Below are 19,787 nucleotides of genomic sequence, written 5' to 3'. Positions count from 1 at the left end.
AATCTGTATTTCTGTACTGTGTTTTAAAATATATTAAATTTTCGACAAACGTTTTATTACGACGTATAAACTAACTGTCAAAAATAACTTTGAGGGAAAATTCCCTACTCGCCATAATTGATAATAAACAAAAGAGAAAAGTTTTCTCTTTCAGTGGCTACTGTGAACGGTGTTCAACCACTATGGTTTATTCTGAATTTCTCTCGTAGAGAATTTTAACAGTTGGCTTATTGGCGATTCTACGTTGAAACCGCTCGCAGATAGCGCTGGAAGGAAAGTGTTGCTGATTTCATTCTGTTCTGTCATAGTGCATATATTTTATGTAAACATTGGTAAAAAATGACTTTTAAACACCAAATTACCGATCAATTTGTTGATAATTGTTTATGAAAATGAAGGAAAACCATCATTTTATAAGATGATGAGTAAACATCTTGCGAAAAGAGTGTAAAACATAGTGGTTTCTAACATTATTCGCAGAGCTATATGCGCGCTGTTTTGAAATGTAATTTGTTGAGCACCGTAGCCGCCGCAACAGCATTTCCCGTTCGTCCTAAGTTAAGCTAAACCTTCATGAGATGGTGTAAATTCATGAAACTCTCTAGATCAGGCGAGGAAAGAATATATCCGGCTAATAGGAAAGTGTCAGCTTTGCATCATGCACAGCCGACCCTTCTCTCCGATAGTCTTCGCTGAATCTCCTACGTAGTTCAAAATATGAAGGAGTTCGACATTGGTACTGATTGGGTCTCCGTTTCGAGTTGGAACTTTATTTATGGAACGATTTTTTATAACCACAATAATACCCCGATTACATTTCGAAGAAATATATGAGTGAAATAGTTGCAAATGGCTGTAATTTCAGAATAATTGCAAATAAAACTAAATTTCTTATTCGTTTCATTCATATTTTGGCAGTGGTAAGCTTTTTCCGAGAAGATAATGAAGATTTTGTTGTAAGCTACGACTCACTTACGGGTGAAAAAAGGCAAACTGTATCACTTTGCCAGTTCATGAGCTGAATCATAGGTGTCGCATGACTAATTTTGGCTTTGCCGCAAATCGCCAATACGCTTCAAAGTAATCACGTCACTATTCGCGATTAAAAATCTGTACAATATAGAATAAATTATATAAACGGCAGCTCTGTATCAACCATGATGGTACCGCTGTAACTACAATACAATTCAGTTTCAGATGGTGCACCTATTGGCGATTCTACGTTGAAACCGCTCGCAGATAGCGCAGGCAGGAAAGTGTTACTGATTTCATTCTGTTCTGTCATAGTGCATATATTTTCTGTGAACATTGGTAAAAAATGACTTTTAAACACCAAATTACCGATCAATTTGTTGATAATTGTTAATGAAAATGAAGGAAAACCATCATTTTATAAGATGATGAGTAAACATCTTGCGAAAAGAGTGTAAAACATAGTGGTTTCTAATATTATTCGTAGAGCTATATGCGCGCTGTTTCGAAATGTAATTTGTTGAGCACCGTAGCCGCCGCAACAGCATTTCCCGTTCGTCCTAAGTTAAGCTAAACCTTCATGAGATGGTGTAAATTCATGAAACTCTCCAGATCAGGCGAGGAAAGAATATATCCGGCTAATAGGAAAGTGTTCATAACAGTTTTTGCAACCGACCGAGACGGTTGTGCCTCCAGGTGGAAGGATTTGTTCTCGAGAGAGTGACGGAGTGCGAGACGCTGTATGCGTTATTGTGGGAGAGAGAGAGACCAGTTTGTTAAGTGTGAGTCGACAGTTGATACGTCGGAGGCGTGGTCAACGGCATCCTCGACAAGTGGTGTTTTGACAGCAAACCGCGGGTAGACGAATTTGCCTACCGCGGTGGCAGAGATCGACAGTGATCGTGCCTGTACACACAGAAAAAAATATAGTGTATTGGTGTCGTCGGGCAATTCTAATCGACGAGAGGGAAGCGTCACAGGTAGACCCATTTGCTCTATTTGTCTACCGCAGAAGTGGTACGACGAATAAGGAAAACAAGTGGCACTGAAAAGTGCCGCATCGACAGTGGGATTTTCGCAGCAAGCCACAGGTAGCCACATTTGTCTACCGAGGTGGTGGAAACGGAGAGAGCGCGCTTGTGGTGGTGATACCGACGAGCAGCTTAATCGGAGAGAGTTTTGAAGTGTTGCAGGTAGGACTATTTCTCTACTGAAGAAGCAACGCGACGAAGAAGAACAGCAGGTGTCACATTGTCAAACAACGGGCACCGAGTTTACAACGTAACACATGAGGTGTGTTCTACAGGTATAACAGGTATATTTTTCATTCCTTTTTGTGATAGTTTTTCTTGCTAGGTAAAATGGATGAAGAGATGGGAGAACGAGTAACAGACCCTCCCCCTAAGCCTTATGCTGAAAATGTAAATCCGACTAGAATTAAAATTTACCCAGAGTCGTCAACGGGACCATGGATTGTATTTATTAGGCGTAAAGTAAAGGCGCTAAATATTATTCAAATTTCTAAAGATTTGACTTCGCGATTCTCGGATGTAAAAGAGATCGTCAAAGTCAATAAAGATAAAATACGCATTGTCGTTGGTAGTTTCAAACAAGCCAATGCAATTGCTTCTTGCGAGCTTTTTACGCGTGAGTATAGAGCGTATATTCCTTCAAAGGAAATTGAAATTGATGGGGTCATCACAGAATCGAGTTTGACTGTTGATGACTTAGTTAAGCATGGGGTTGGTCGTTTCAAAGACACCATACTTAAAGACGTAAAAATACTTGAATGCAAGCAATTGCATTCAGTATCACACGAAGGAGATAAAAAAGTTTATCGACTGTCTGACTCATTTCGAGTGACTTTCGCTGGGTCTGCGCTGCCCAACTATGTCATTATCGATAAGATTCGTCTCCCTGTTCGCCTTTTTATCCCTCGTGTAATGAATTGCCTTAATTGCAAACAGCTTGGCCACACAGCCACTTACTGTTCCAATAAGGCACGGTGTGGCAAATGTGGGGGTTCTCATCAAGAGGATACATGTAATGAAAATTCAGAAAAATGTTTAATGTGCGGAGAAAACTCACATGAGATCCCTGCATGCCCCATTTATAAATTGCGTGAGGATAAAATTAAACGATCCTTGAAGGAGAGGTCTAAGCGCTCCTATGCAGAAATGTTGAAAAATGCTACCCCTAAACCCATCTTCTTAGAAAACACTTACACATCTCTATTTTCGGAACAGTCTGACTCTGACGGAGCGTGCGAAGGTACATCATTTGTTTTACCCGGAAATTCCAGAAAAAAGAAAACAGTCTTCTTTTCCCAAGCTGCCAAGCAAGGGCCTTAAAATTTCTCCACCAATAGATAAACTGCGCCCAAAACCGAAAAATTCCGATTCAAAACCGAAATCAATTCCGCCCGGTTTTGGGAACGTACAATCCAAACAGAACACCATTACTGGAAATAATAAAATTTCGACTTCCTCTGAGCCTCAGCCGGGGGTAGGATTATTGAAATTTTCTGAAATTGTTGATTGGATTTTTAAAGCATTCAATATTTCTGAACCACTAAAGAGTATACTTTCAGCTTTCCTCCCAACAATTAGAACATTTTTAGAGCAGCTGATTGCTCAATGGCCCATCCTTGCAGCGATCGTATCTTTCAATGGGTAATTCACCTCCTCCAATGAAAGATTCCATCACTGTTTTACAGTGGAATTGCAGAAGTATCATACCTAAAATTGATTCCTTAAAAATTTTACTGCATAATTTAAAATTCGATGCTTTTGCTCTATGTGAAACATGGCTTACCTCAAACATTAATTTCAACTTAAATGATTTCAACATTATTCGCCTAGACCGAGACACCCCGTATGGAGGAGTGCTTCTAGGAATTAAAAAGTGCTATTCTTTCTATAGAATTAACATCCCCTTGTTTGCGGGCATTGAGGCTGTAGCTGTCCAAACGAACATTAAAGGCAAAGACATGTCTATCGCTTCTATATATATACCTCCCAAAGTTCAAATTGGACAACGTCAAATTTTTGAGGTAGTGGAATCCATGGCTGCTCCGCGTCTGATACTGGGAGACTTCAACTCGCACGGAGTATTGTGGGGTTCCCTCTACAATGATAATCGATCCTCTTTGATTTACAATGTTTGTGACGAATTTAATATGACAGTTTTAAATACTGGCGAAACAACACGCATCCCCAGACCTCCTGCACGTCCAAGTGCATTAGATCTATCTCTGTGCTCGACATCACTTCGGTTAGACTGCACGTGGAAGGTTGTACCTGATCCTCACGGTAGCGATCATTTGCCAATCGTTGTTTCAATTAACAGTGAATTAGGCCTTACGAATTCAATCAATGTTCCTTATGACTTAACACGAAATATTGATTGGAAAACATACGAAACATTAATTTCCACTTCTCTTGCTTCGACGGAAGAGCTACCCCCTACCGAAGAATATGAATTCCTAGCGGGTTTAATTATTGAAGCAGCAGAACAAGCCCAAACGAAATGCAATCCTGGAATGACAATAAATAGACGCCCCCCTAATCCTTGGTGGGACAAAGAGTGCTCTGATGCATATGAAGCTAAACAAGTTGCCTACAAAGAAATTATGAAACAGAAAGGGGGTATACGTGAGAACTTTGAAAATTATTTCATTTTGCAAAACAAATTTGACAGTATACGTCGTGCCAAAAAATCTAGTTATTGGAGACACTTCGTTAATGGCTTGTCAAGAGAAACATCAATGAGTACTCTTTGGAACACAGCCAGAAGAATGAGGAATCGAAACGTGACTAATGAAAGCGAAGATTTTTCGAATCGTTGGATATTTAATTTTGCCAAGAAAATTTGTCCCGATTCTGCTCCTGCGCAGAAAATCACTCGCGATGCTCCCACAAGTAACGATTTCATAGATTCGCCTTTGACAATGATGGAATTCTCAATTGCACTCCTCTCATGCAACAATAATGCTCCGGGACTAGACAGAATTAAATTCAACTTGGTGAAGAATCTGCCTGACCTAGCAAAAAGACGCTTGTTGAATTTATTCAATAAGCTTCTTGAGCAGAACATTGTCCCGCACGACTGGAGACAAGTGAGAGTTATCGCTATTCCAAAACCGGGAAAACCAGCCTCCGATCATAACTCGTATCGACCGATTGCAATGTTATCCTGCATCAGGAAATTGTTGGAAAAAATTATCCTACGACGTCTCGACAATTGGGTTGAGGCGAACGGCTTGCTATCAGATACCCAGTTTGGTTTTCGGAGGGGAAAGGGAACGAATGATTGTCTGGCGCTACTTTCGTCAGAAATCCAACTAGCTTATGCAAAAAAAGAACAAATGGCATCTGTGTTCTTAGACATAAAAGGAGCATTCGACTCTGTTTCCATTGATGTTCTCTCAGAGAAACTACATCAATGTGGTCTTTCACCAATATTAAATAATTATTTATACAACTTATTGTCAGAAAAGCACATGCATTTTTCATATGGCGATTTGGCAACATTCAGAATAAGTTACATGGGCCTCCCACAAGGTTCTTGTTTAAGCCCCCTTCTCTACAATTTTTACGTGAATGATATTGATAATTGTATTGTCAGCCCATGCACTCTAAGACAACTTGCAGATGATGGCGTGGTTTCTGTTACAGGACCAAAAGCCTTAAATTTACAACAACCACTGCAAGATAGTTTGGATAATTTATCAAGTTGGGCTTTGAATTTAGGCATCGATTTCTCTACGGAGAAAACAGAGTTGGTTGTTTTTTCAAGGAAGCGTGATCCAGCTCAGCTTCAGCTTCAGTTGGTTGGTAGAACGATAGCCCAAGTCCTGACTTTTAAATACCTTGGAATTTGGTTCGATTCTAAAGGCACATGGGGAGGCCACATTAGGTATCTAATAACGAAATGCCAACAAAGGATAAATTTTCTGCGAACAATAACTGGATCATGGTGGGGTTCTCATCCAAGTGACATGATAAGATTGTATCAAACAACAATACTTTCAGTAATGGAATATGGGTGCATCTGTTTCCGTTCAGCTGCGAACACTCACATTATTAAACTGGAACGGATACAGTATCGCTGTTTACGAATTGCCTTAGGTTGCATGCAGTCGACCCATACGATGAGTCTTGAAGTACTAGCGGGAGTTCTTCCTTTAAAAGACCGATTCTGGGATCTTTCTTCTCGTTTACTTATTCGATGTGAGGTTATGAACCCACTGGTAATTGAAAATTTTGAAAGACTTGTCGAGCTTCAACCCCAAACCAGATTCATGACAGTGTATTTCAATCACATGTCACAAGAAATAACGCCTGCTAGGTATGTTCCCACATACGTCAATATACTAGATATTCCTGAATCCACTTTATTCTTCGACACGTCCATGCAAGCAGAGATTCGTGGAATTCCGGATCATCTACGCTCGCGGGAGATCCCTAAAATATTCACAAGTAAATATCAACACATAGACTGCCTTAAAATGTTTTACACTGATGGGTCACGAATCAGTGAGGCCACTGGTTTCGGTATTTTCAACAATAATTTTTCAATTTCTCTCAAACTTGCAGAACCCGCCTCTGTTTATATAGCGGAACTAGCAGCAGTTCACTATAGTTTGCAAATAATTAATACTTTACCCCCGAACCATTACTTTATCCTCACTGATAGTCTCAGCACAATTGCAGCTCTACGCTCAAAGAGGATTGATAATCACGATCCATTCTTTTTGGGGAAGATACGAGAATCTCTGAGTAACCTGACAAGAAAATGTTATAAATTTACCCTAGTGTGGCTCCCCGCCCATTGCTCTATTGCGGGCAATGAGAAAGCTGATAATTTAGCCAAGATTGGTGCACTAGATGGTGAAATATATGAAAGACCCATCGCTTACAATGAATTTTATAGCGCTTCTCGACAGAGGACACTTGCTAGTTGGCAAACATCTTGGGACAATGGAGATATGGGACGATGGCTACACTCAATTACCCCTAAAGTATCAACGAAGGCATGGTTCAAAGGATTGGATGTAAGTCGGGACTTCATCCGTGTGATGTCTAGGCTCATGTCCAATCATTATACTTTAGATGCGCATCTCCGTCGTATTGGGCTCGCTGAGGGTAATCATTGTGCTTGTGGAGAAGGTTACCATGACATTGAGCATGTTGTTTGGTCCTGCACTGAATATCGTGAAGCCAGATCACAATTAGTAGATTCTTTACAAGTCCGAGGAAGACCAATCCATGTTCCTGTTAGAGACATCCTGGCGTATCGCGATCCTCTATACATGGAACTTATCTATCATTTTCTAAAAACAGCGTCTGTCAAAATTTAATTAAATTCATCTCCTCATACTCTCATCCAAGGCTAATCATTCACCAATTAAAGGAACCTAGAATATTTAGTTTTTAAATTTAGACAATAACAGAAAAAAAAGTAAATAAATACACCCGAAAATACTAGATCAGTATGAAATACAACAATGTAAGGAAAAAAGCAAACAATAAAGTGATTTCAGTGTTAGTTTTAGACAAAGTACTAGTATAGTTAAAATTAGTCTTAAGGATTTTTGTAACGTGCTATGTAAAAAAAGAAACTGGCGTAAAAAGCTATTGCAAATGCCGTGTCAAATAAACGTATGAAAAAAAAAAATAGGAAAGTGTCAGCTTTGTATCATGCACAGCCGATCCTTCTCTCCGATAGTCTTCACTGAATCTCCTACGTAGTTCAAAATATGAAGGAGTTTGACATTGGTACTGATTGGGTCTCGGTTTCGAGTTGGAACTTTATTTATGGAACGATTTTTTATAACCACAATAATACCCCGATTACAGTGAAATAGTTGCAAATGGCTATAATTTCAGAATAATTGCAAATAAAACTAAATTTCTTACTCGTTTCATTCATATTTTGGCAGTGGTAAGCTTTTTCCGAGAAGATAATGAAGATTTTGTTGTAAGTTACGACTCACTTACGGGTGAAAAAAAGCAAACTGTATCACTTTGCCAGTTCATGAGCTGAATCATAGGTGTCGCATGACTAATTTTGGCTTTGCCGCAAATCGCCAATAGCTCCTTTATTCATAGTTAGGTGGAATATTTAAGCTCTAACCGAATGTTGATGAATATGGTGTATTTTAATAATTGTGCGGGCAATGGGGTCGTTAAGCTGTATATAGTTTTCCGTTTCATTTGATAAATTTTAGGTCCAATATACATAATATAACATTATTTTAAAAAAAATCGTTGTAATACGTAAAAACGTTTTTTTTTAAATAAATCTTATGTAAACATAGCCAACCCTACATAGGAAAACTGCGGTTGTTCACATCTGGCCTATCAATACAACACCCAAAATGAAAAAAACTATATGCATTGGATGGAGTTTATGTCATATAAAAATAACCCTGCGAGAAATCCGGGAAAACATGTATTCATTGTTTCTGACAGGGCATCATTTGTCTTGAAATTCGATATGTCAAATGCTTCTGATAGTGTCAAATCAAGACTGTCAACATATTTATTTTAAATCTAAATTTTATTTTCAAGTTTCCTGAGTTGGAAAAAAAACACTGTTGTAATCACAAAAATCAGCTTTATCGATGTATATAATGAAAAAGATTTTTTTTTCTCATTTAATGACCCACTTCTCAGTGTCACTGTTTCAAAAATGTTGTTTATTTTGATTTCTTTATGGTTGATAACACATGAAAATATTAAAATATTTATCACCATTATCGCAATACCTTCTCCACATAAATCCAAAAACAAACATTAAATGACGTGGCTCCTGCATTTGACATGTTCAATTGGCTCCGCTCAGTGTAAGACTAAGAATATAGGGATTGTATTTCGGAAACAGTTTCTGCATTTGAGCAGAAAATTGACAGAAGCCTGATGAAGTTCTGAATCCAATTTTAAATTATTTGATCAGATTTTAGAGTTTACGTTAAAGTTTGTTTTTTGTATTGTTTATAACATTAGGTCATAGAATTACCAAACATGACACTCGTGATCTTCAACGAGTCACTAAAACTTGATGGTCTATAGAAAAATGTATTACCATTCTTCATTACTTTTTGGATTCGCCACGAGAGCCACGCTGCTTTATGGCAAGATTGACAAGACATTATAAACACACACTATTATTTTTTTCGTGATTGCTATGGATCTAAACAAATTGTTCCTTTCCAAAAGAATTTAAACAGTTCTATTTTACGCCCTAATCGTATGTTCGTCCAAAATTATTTTCAGCGATTATGAAAAGCATACAAAAGGAATCTGTCAAACGATGGTCGCTTTATTTTTTCGACTGGGCCTAATAGAAAAAACTAACAAGAAAGCAAGAAATCTGTTGTCTCTGTTCTTTTAGCTATAAACTATTAGCGCACCCTTCGTGTATGTATACGGAAACGAAAAACTACCTAAAATTGAGTTCCTTTGACTCAATCTCGTGGTATCGTGGGGGAACTTAAAATTAGGTAAACCGTGTTGAAGGTAGTTTCCATTTAACCACGGCAAAAATTACAACTCATTGATAGGTTTTTTATACTCAAATTTAAGTTGAATTTACCTAATTTTGAGTATACCCCAAACTCAAAGGTACCTTTCTCCACGGAAGACCTCGACTGAGTCGAATCTCTCGTTTTGTTTTTGACAACACTAATAAGTGCGAAAGCGACGCCAGAGATGCCAGGTACTTTTTTCAAATGTCTGCAATAATAATTTTAAAAGTCTGGGAAGAACAAAAAATGTCAGGAAAGCTAGTGTAACCAAAAGCCTTTATATTCAAAAATCTGCAAATATCTGCAACAAAACTAAAAAATCTGCAAATATCTGCAACCAAACTAGAAAATCTGCAAATATCTGCGTCACCGAAAAAATCTGCAGCTTAAATTAAAAGTCTGCGAATTTGCAGACTTATCTGCAAATCTGGCATCCCTGAGCGACGCACAACTCAAAAGAAATTTAAAAGAACTTATGCTGCAGGTTGTTTTATTTAACCGTGTACCGCTGGAACGAAATTAGACGAGTTGCTCCTTTTAGACGAGTTTTATTGTGCAACCCCTTACGATACCATTGCCTGTCAATTTAATCGACTGACAACTGCTGTCAGAAATTTCCGACGAAGTTATTATGTTGGATGCGTGTGTGTTATCAAATCGCTCTAAAAATTACGTTTTTCACGGAATTTTTTTATTGAAATAGCTATCAAACATGTCCATAAAACTGAGTGGCACATTTTCCCGCTCGGGAGGAGTTGTTTCAGCCATCGGTAAACAGCTAAAGCTGATCAACTTGAAGGCGGTTCAGAGAATTACGATTACGTTCGACCCATTCCAGGAACATGCCCTTCCTACTAGGTAAGCTCCAAGAACCAGTATAGCACAGAGAACAGATACTCAGCCAAATAACAAGACTACTATTTTCGTGACTGCCCAGTGCGCAGGCGTATGTCAAATGGCGAAGATTTTCTGGCATAATTTACTGCCTGATAGCCTAGAAAGGAACGAAACTATCTTCCCGTGTGGAAAATTTCCAAAATTTGCTTTTTCTAGAACATTTCTACGCATTAGATTATGACTACCGGTAGTAAAGGTGTTAGTAGTATGAAACAATAAAAAGGTTTGTATAAAACAGTCAAAGAGATTTGCGTAAAATTGACCCGTGAATAGCCTTAAAAATACTAGTGGAGGCTTCCGACCGTGTGATTACCCAAACTAATAGAAGAATATGATGAGATAAAAAACATACCGCTGAAGTTTTTACTGATTATGTTGACCCCGTTCATCTGAATGTGGTTTGCCAAATCCGAATAGGAAAGTGGAAGCATCTGTGGGGGTCCACCGGGAGTTAGTTCCCGTTCTGTCGACATTTCCGCCAGCGTGTATGTTTGGGGTTACTACCCGACTCTGAAAACAAATGTAGAAGATAGGCGCATTAATTTCAAACTAGCTGATTACTCCAGAATCAATGAATGATTAGAACTGATGTCCTGAAACATATGGAGTTTTTCATTGAAAACCCCCGGGGCAGTGGATTGCACTAGTGTTGCATTTTCTAGCAGAATAGCAGTCCACTAGACGTGTTTCATTCCCACTTCTGCTAGAAAGTGCAAAACCAGTGCAATCCACCGCCCCAGTGTTTTTCAATGAAAAAAGACAATAGTGTATTTGCACAAGAATATCTCATAAAATTAAATCGCAATTGTTACTAATTCTAATGTATTTTCTTTTCCCAGAGAACTACTACAACATTTGTCAACGCCAAAGATCGCACAAACTAATCCATCGTGTCTGCTAAAACCGGAAGTAGTTTGCGACCGCCGACCACCATCAATAGTGTTTCAACTAATTCCATCGGTTCAGGCCGAGACAAAACTAAAGAAGATAGAATTCAACTGCGCAAACCTTTCCACACTGGAACTTTTACAGCTCTGTAATAAGCACGTAACAAGCTTGGCTCCAAAGGAGGTTGTCACAAGTTCGATCAAAACCAAATCGGAAAAGAAGGCAGGTGGTGGTAAACGACGGTAAAGAGACGAGCGGAGACGAAATAGTAGCTAGTAGATTAGTACGGTGAGGTCACTGGGAGGATATGCCAGACAAAAAAATTAAGGGAGGCCATATGGCCATCATTGAGAACTGGTATCATCAGATTCCGGCTTTTACCGACGTTTTTACCGAGGAAAGTTTCTACGTGTTTGTGGTTTGCTTCGTATTGTCGACCATCGCAGTGGTGTTAGTGCTATCACGATTTATCACACTTAAACCGGTTGATTAAAATACTATTATTGGCTAGATATAAACAACATTGATTATACCAGCGAAGAACTGTAAGCACTAGGTAATAAAATGTGTTGAAACAAGTAAAGGTTTTGATTTTATTCTAGCAGGAGAAAAGAAACTTTGTAGGAAAAATCACACAAGGCTAGCCGTTCTGTTGCCCTCTGATGCGAGATATAAATTACATGTTTTCTCTCACGCACAGCAGTAATTATATTTTTATACATGCATATGTTACTGAATTTTTTTTCCAACTTTTCACGTTAAACGTAGGTATTGATAGGCAAAACTAACACGAGCTTTATTGACGTCACGTGAATATCGAATAAATACTTACTTCTATTGTTTTAAATTTACAAAGCAGCGTTAGATTCTGCTTTATCTTGCAATCATTACCGCGTGCCATGCTATGTATATCCTATAGAGAAGCAAAAGTATTTACATTTACCACTCGCTCCATCCATCTAGCTTCTACTCCAGCATATCTCAGCATATTATAGAACCAAAAACATTTGACACATTCATGATCAGAATTTCAAATCAATGGGTTTTTTTTTCTTGCTATAGGTAACTTTGCCACTTAGGCCGCTAATCAGGTTATATTTTGTGGCCGCCCTTATTTGCTATACATGTTGGGCCCTACTCCAACAGTCACGACGCCTAGTGACTAGAACAAAATTTTCTTCTAGCCTCTATATGATGTGACTGTGAGAATAGGGTCCAAGGCCACTGATTATCCGCTTGGGACAGGCATGTCATACATCGCACAGTGAAAGAAATCCGACCAAAAGGGCATTTAATTAGAAACCGCTGGAAAAGTACAGAATTATGTATACCAAAAGTTGCGGATTTTTAAGAAGCAAAATGCATTAAAAATTGTCCACTGCACGCAACTGTACACGGAGATATAAGGCTTTAAGCATCCTTAGCTAACCGGCAGGGAGCATTTTACTCCTAGTTGACCTAAATTTTTAAGCCGCAGAACAAGTACAACTATTTAACGATCAAAACGTAATCAATTTTGTTCAGTGCAGGGTAACGCGAATAGATATGTTCAGTAACAAAACCACAATTTTCACTATAAGAGTACAGTTATTTTACAATAATTTTAATTAAAGTCAAATGTTATGATACAATACAAAAACAGTACACACTTATTTTCGATTTTGCCGTTTGGTTTTTTTACCGATCAACTCAGTATTTTGCGCAAAATATCTGATGCTTCCATTATTTTCGTTTGAGATGACGAGCTCCGCTTATTCTATTACCGTAAAACAGCTTTTCAAAATACAATTACCGATCTGGTTACCGAACAACTCGTAAATTTTGACATAAATCAACAAAATCGAAAAAAATCAGTGAAAAATATACTGAACAACCAGCAAATCGCCGAACGTTAGCGGATTACCCATTACAATATATACTGAACCAATTTGTAAACCATATTGACCGCCATTTTCATTTATATCAAACCAGTTGAGTGGTCATCTCCTATTCCTAAGGATTTTTCGAAGATTCTACTTGAATCTTAATGGAAACATTGCGGAAAATGAGCAACAGCTTAGGTTAGTGAAAAATAAATCATTATCGTTAGTGTTCTCTTTGCGGATTAAGGCATTTTAGAAATAAAGTTCGCAGAATTTGACTTATTTCGTAAATCCGCAAATTGCAAAAACCTGGCCTGATCTGGTGAAACACAAATACCATAAACAAATTTTCCCGTCAGAGTTTCTTCCATTTTCTTCCTTTTTATTATAAACCCCAAGATAAACCCTCTAATTTACTAAGTTGATTCTATTTTTGATATTTTTGGATTTGCTTGTAATTGGGCTGAACAATAAAAAATACCGATTTCAAATGTAATGTTTGACGATTTATACGGCTGTATTTGTAAATGAAAAAGTACTGACACAACAGTATTTTATTTACTGAATTCTCGTTATATTTTACCGATTAACCCTGCAAAAGTTGACAATTCAAATAAACTTTTCTTTCACCGAACGTTCGTCAAATAAACAAATTGCTGAAGTTATTGCGGGGTTCGGTGACAAAAACTAAGTGTGTAAGCTTTAGCGTTTCTACAGTAAATTTCAATATGAAATTGAGTTTTACATTAAAAAAGGGAGTGATTATATACCTATTGCATTAAAAATGGAATTACTTCCATGCATTCTTTTCTCGGAAACATTTCTTTTTAATTCCATTAAGTGGTAGATATTTACTAAACTGTGCAGATACACATTTCGTCAACGTCAACGTCGTGCTATTACAAAGCCTTCACAATACAATTCCTTAGAGGATTTTTTGTCTTCTGCTTCAACAGACTTCGCTGGCGATTATTAGTTTGCATAACAATACGTGTCTAGTGCTACACACAGAAACTCCTTTCCGATAGAGGCTCGAATATTTGACGACTGGCGTATGAGACCAGTGCTACACCCTCTGAACCGCCGCACAAGAGCAGGGTCTGCTAAAATTATAAAATTTTGATTTCGCTTAATGCTCCATAGGATCAACATTTTCCATCCGATGTTAGTAATATTAGGCTTAAAATTAACGTAAACATATTATCTGTCATCTTAGATTCCAAAAGGTCCGAAAAAATTGGCTTCTCTGTAAATAAATCAACGAAAAATCAATAACTTAAAAACTTTCTACCTGCATATTGATTTCGTTAATGGGATGATTTTCACACAGGGATGCCAGATTTGCAGATAAGTCTGCAAATTCGCAGACTTTTAATTTAAGCTGCAGATTTTTTCGATGACGCAGATATTTGCAGATTTTCTAGTTTGGTTGCAGATATTTGCAGATTTTTTAGTTTTGTTGCAGATATTTGCAGATTTTTGAATATAAAGGCTTTTGGTTACACTAGCTTTCCTGACATTTTTTGTTCTTCCCAGACTTTTAAAATTATTATTGCAGACATTTGAAAAAAGTACCTGGCATCTCTGTTTTCACACAAAATATTCGCTAAAAAAAGTGCTCAAAAACAAGTTTTTAGAGAAAATCTCAAAATCGCTTCTTTGAACAATAAATTGAATATTGTTTTCGTCATTGACCAACACATTCAGGTGTTTGTTATGGCAAATCATCTCGTTTGCTGTTTAAAACTGACTTATTTACATTCAGAGAAGCATCTCTTTATCGGTAAAAACGTGTTGAAGGATCGCATCTAGTACATCTAACGTAGATTTTGTCTAGTTTACGAAAATTATAGTGTCTTCTTGAACCGTTTTGTGCCAAAGGTCAAAATTTGGACATTTTTGAAATTAGTTTTAGCATAGAGACGCATGGTATTTTTTGCTTTCATGGAATTTTTCAGCATTATTCACCGGTGGGTTTCTTTTCCGGTACGCTGCTTGCACATTCGGGATTCGGCGCGATTTCCGTGAAGGAAATATAAGCATGCCTAAGCTGACCAACTCTGACAAAAATATCCGTACACTGTGCGTACTGTTTGCGTGAGCGTGGTAAACGATTTCGCTTCGTTGGGGTATGGTATACGGATTTTTTCGTTAGAGTTGGTCAGCTTAAGCATGCCTAATCCGTCTTGCAACAATGGCTTATGTTTTTACATTTTTATGGTTATCCGTAGAGAAAAGTTCAAGTAAATAGAAACCAGTTTGTAAATTTATAAGAACCAATTGAGACTTTTCATATCTTTCCAGGAATCGTCTCTCTTCGGTATGTATTGGTTGTTACGCTTACTGTGACTGAATTGAGGTATACACGTGAGGTGTGGAGTGTTCTTTTTTATCCGATTTTTTTCTTTCCTAGTGCACAAGAACTTCTCTCACAGCCCTGCAATCGGTACATGTGCAAAAACGCAAAGTTATGCAACGTACACACAAAAGAAAAGAATCTGAGTGTATGTTGATCTTGTTCTTGTGTTTTAAACAAAAACGTTGAAGTTCAAGATAGTTTTGCAATATAACAAGAGAAACATAAAAGATTTAATTCTAAGTAGTGGGTTGGAGATTTTTCTAATGAGATTTCTCTAACCCGACAAAGAGGCGAATGACCCTAAGGTTAAAACCTCTATAATCAAAATAAAAAAAAATTCTAAGTAGTATGTTCATTTGCCAATAATCAACGTACAGTAAAAATAGCAAGAGCGTATATATGATCAATCTTTTGAAGAAGAAATGCATGTGACTAAAACGAAAACAATAGTCGGTGATGCGAAGTTTATTTTCAAGTGTTAATTGTCTATTGAATCTAACACAACTATCATTTAGATTCAAAGCCTGCCTCAAAAATTCACTTCCTACTTAACAGGATTTTTATGCAAAAACTTTATTTCAAAGCAATGGTTTCTTATTAAACATCCAAAACCTTCATCTGCTCTGCAGACGTTTTTTAGGTTAACAGTTGAGATGTTTACCACATAGTGTAAAGTATGTTCAGAAAATTTTCGCTTGAACTTTCGGATTTTTCGTCAATAGATATATAGATATTCATATCATCATCGGAATTTAAAATTATTTGAAAACAATAGAGTGGCTGAAGTGAAGGCAATATGAATGAGTAATGAAACAAGTCACTGCGACTTGGGTATAGTAGGGCATAATTTGAGATTTGCATCTTCAGCATGTTCAAATAAACCTGTTACCATTGGCAACTTCAACGATAGCTCTTAAATAAATAAAACTTGCTATATTGTTTTATTCAAAACATGCCATTCCTTAAGAAACGTAATTTTTTATAACTCTTCCGAATGCATACTTTAATAAATAAGTACAAGAGGAATAATCACTAAGCAGCTATGAAAGCTTTGAGATTATTTTTTTACCATGGAATTCAAATTGTATTAATATAATACACAACTTTATTAAACTACATCATTTCCTATTCAGCAAATTTCAATAAATCAAAACCACCCTAGCTTAATCGTAGCTAAAGAATACTCTAAGTAATCAAATTATTTCTGTTCACAGACAAAGTATTTATGTTGAAAAGTTTATTTAATTCACTTTTTCGAAACGCAAGAAAAAAAATTGAAACCACCCTAGATTGTCTAACAATCAAATTAGCTTCCCAATTTAATCAAAATCAAGTTCGGGAAACGCTCTAAAAATTGAATACCCAAATCGCTAGAGATTTTGACTTGATATTTTCCTTCCTTGTCCGGACCGGCGGTGTGCGTCAATATTTTCACTTCTCGATTCTACTCCAGATTGAAAAACATGTTCATACATATATGGTATGTCAATTTTAACACGCAAAAACCAGTTCAGAAACTCTTATCAAAACTCCAGATATACATTTATCAAACTACTTTGTCAAAATCCACACAGAACAAATGAGGAAAGAGATCGGACGATTTTCAAATACTGACCGACCTCGAAGTATAAGTTCATATTCATAGCTTTCTTTAATTTTAGTTGTGCAAAAAATAACTCTTTGTATTTCGCTGATGACAGTGGGAGGTTACATTTAGTCACGATTTCAACGGATTCGGGAAACTAAAATAGGCCACTAAGTATTAGCAGAACAAATCACAATTGATCTTTGAAATTGTTGGCTTTATATGTACACCTTTTTGTAAAATCATTCTGTTAAAAACTATTAGGCCGATGACAAGCTGACGCGGAAAGCGAAGCGTTTGTGGACGCGTCTAAGCACTTTTGCCGCGTTCGCCCCGCTTTTACTATGACAGTATTGCGCGTTCTACATGCACACACCAAAGAGATAGGTCAAACGCATTCGCTTCGCTTACCGCTACCGCTTCGCAAATCGCGTAAGCATGTCATCGGCCTTAGAATGCTGAGCGATTTCAAAGACCTAACGCTGAAACAGCTCGATTAGTTGATAGCGGCGAACTTTCTTCATTCCCCCTTCGGTCCCCGCTACTTCAAAGAAATCTTTACTTCGATCTAGTAAGGTGCTCTCGAGTCTCGATCAGACAACTCTGTCGGTATAACGAACAAAAGAAAGCCTTTTCGTACATCAAAGATAGGCAGAACGAACGGCTCTATATTGATGGATATGTTCGAGAAGCGCATACTCGCATGAAGAAATTGTCAGTTTTTCAAGTCGGAATTTTTACTAATGTACTAGTAACATTGGTCGAAAATCTTAGATGTTTCTGCATCAATTAGAGGTTAAACAATCAAAATTATTTAATTTAAATGATATCTGGTACAGATGGGCTTTTTCAATGCCGTTGGAAATGTTTTTATGTGTTCTTTTCAAGTACATAGTAAATCTGATACCAGTAGAAAGCGTTGAACACTTTCTTTTCGATTTGTGAAAAGATATGAGCAATTAGTTGAGTTGGAAGAACGAGAGGTTAAAAGTGTACGTAACGCATCCGTTTTCAAAATATTGAAATGACACTCAGTGCAATAAAGAAAGGCGTAAGGCCTACGTAAAAAAATATACTGAACACACCCATGTTTGAATTAGTGTAGCACCGATATCAAAAACGAAAATGACATTAACCTTTTATCCACTCCAATCTTTTTTTTTAACTCAAAATGGTGTAGAGCCAAAAACCTCATTCAGAAGAGTTTACGATTCATTTACGTTAACAATCTATTCTTTTCGCCTTACGCAATTCGTTGTCGTTTTACTTTCAATTGTGAAATATTTGCCATTTCACTTGAATCTGAGATTCCAAAAATAATCTCACTGCTATTTGTATTTCCCCTGCCACCAGTCACATGGATTCATATTCACGTGATTTATGTGGGTCGCAGGGTGGCACCATTTCCCATCATACAAAAGACAGCAACGTTACTTACTTACCTCACTTCTAAAAATTCATCGATGGTGTCTAAACACAGGTTGAACCTACTGCGTGAAACGCTGACCAAGAAGCAAAACAACATGAAATTAGTCCAAAACAATATTACTGTGCATATATTTGGCAATGGCGTCTCAAGTTCAATGTCAAATCTAATGCGGTAACTGAGAGAAAGAGAGAGGGAGAAAGAGTACACAAGATATATACATAGAGAGAGAGTGAGAGAAAGAGAACGAAAAGCAGTTCACGGTCGGCCGATCGTGTGGCTGGACAAGAACGCCGGTAGTGCTATGCCGTGGGTGGTAACGGGAGGTGCGTGATGCTACCGCCACCCACCCACCTTAACATAAAACGGAGAAAAACATAACAAACCGATACACAAATGCGAACGATATAGCGACAGAGTTTTTTTATACAAACAGAGAAGGGTAGAGATGAAGCCGATTTTTTTCGGCTCTCTTCGCTCGTACGCTCAAGGCTCGAGCACTTTCTAGCTAGAGCATGAGAAGTTGGAGCCTCATTGTAATAGGGTTGGGAACCAGCAAATATTTATCAGGTTTAAGAAGATCATATGATGTTCAAATCTTGTTTACTTTGGTTTTTATAAACGAAAAAACATTGGTCAAACAACATGTACCCCTGCGTGTATCTGGTGCATCTGGTAAGTAAAACCTAATCAAAATTGTGTTGATGATTGTTTGCATGATAAAAATAACAGTTGTTATTAAAAATAGTGGTTCTGAAAGGTAATTTGTATGAATCAATACACCGTTGTATGATATTTTAACTTCCTTATAAAATAACCTTAATTAAAATCGTTTCAATATGGCACTGGAATCATGGAAAAGTTCCTACTTAGTACTAGCCGGTAGAAAAATACGAAATAATTGGGGACTTAGGAGTTAACATGGCTGGATTTTTAGAAAGATTCTGCCGAAACTTTTAGGATCCATACACAATAAAAACACTGTACATTGCCCATGTATGGTCAGTACTACAATACAGTAGCGAAGCATGGTCACTAGACCGGCAACAATTTTGACTTTTTTTTCGGAACACTGCTAATTCAAATGGTAATTGGATGCACAAATCATATGCAAAATATGAGCTTTTTCTGATAACTGATTGATTGTAAGTTCCCCGACAAAGTTATTTAACTGCGAAGACCAATCGATTTTTTTGCCTATAATATAATATGTGCGAGAAAGAGAGGCAACACATAACTTTATATGAGAATATCTTTTTACTGCAAAC

General features: G+C 37.3%; 3 protein-coding genes across 4 annotated transcripts in view; 2 read left to right on the top strand and 1 right to left on the bottom strand.

The window, feature by feature from the left end:
* Nucleotides 1-19,787, bottom strand: part of LOC131690562 (protein argonaute-2) — an 87,900-nt gene that overhangs the window by 44,637 nt on the left and 23,476 nt on the right. For both annotated transcript variants that reach the window (XM_058976440.1, XM_058976441.1), the window contains exon 2: nt 10,752-10,909. In XM_058976440.1, the coding sequence (XP_058832423.1) occupies nt 10,752-10,872 (121 nt within the window). In that variant the 5' untranslated portion in view covers nt 10,873-10,909. The remainder of the gene's footprint in view (nt 1-10,751; nt 10,910-19,787) is intronic.
* LOC131690577 (uncharacterized) lies at nt 10,117-11,533 on the top strand. Its single transcript, XM_058976471.1, has 2 exons — nt 10,117-10,360; nt 11,239-11,533. The coding sequence occupies exons 1-2, from the start codon at nt 10,215-10,217 to the stop codon at nt 11,531-11,533; spliced, it is 441 nt and encodes a 146-aa protein (XP_058832454.1). The 5' UTR covers nt 10,117-10,214.
* On the top strand, nt 11,595-11,870 carry LOC131690579 (uncharacterized). The gene has a single exon (XM_058976473.1). The coding sequence runs from the start codon at nt 11,595-11,597 to the stop codon at nt 11,778-11,780; it is 186 nt and encodes a 61-aa protein (XP_058832456.1). The 3' UTR covers nt 11,781-11,870.

This window comes from Topomyia yanbarensis, chromosome 3, assembly GCF_030247195.1.
Source record: "Topomyia yanbarensis strain Yona2022 chromosome 3, ASM3024719v1, whole genome shotgun sequence".
NCBI classification, from domain to species: Eukaryota; Metazoa; Arthropoda; class Insecta; order Diptera; family Culicidae; genus Topomyia; species Topomyia yanbarensis.
Note: the sequence above shows the minus strand (reverse complement) of the source record. Positions and strands in the feature narration are given on the sequence as shown.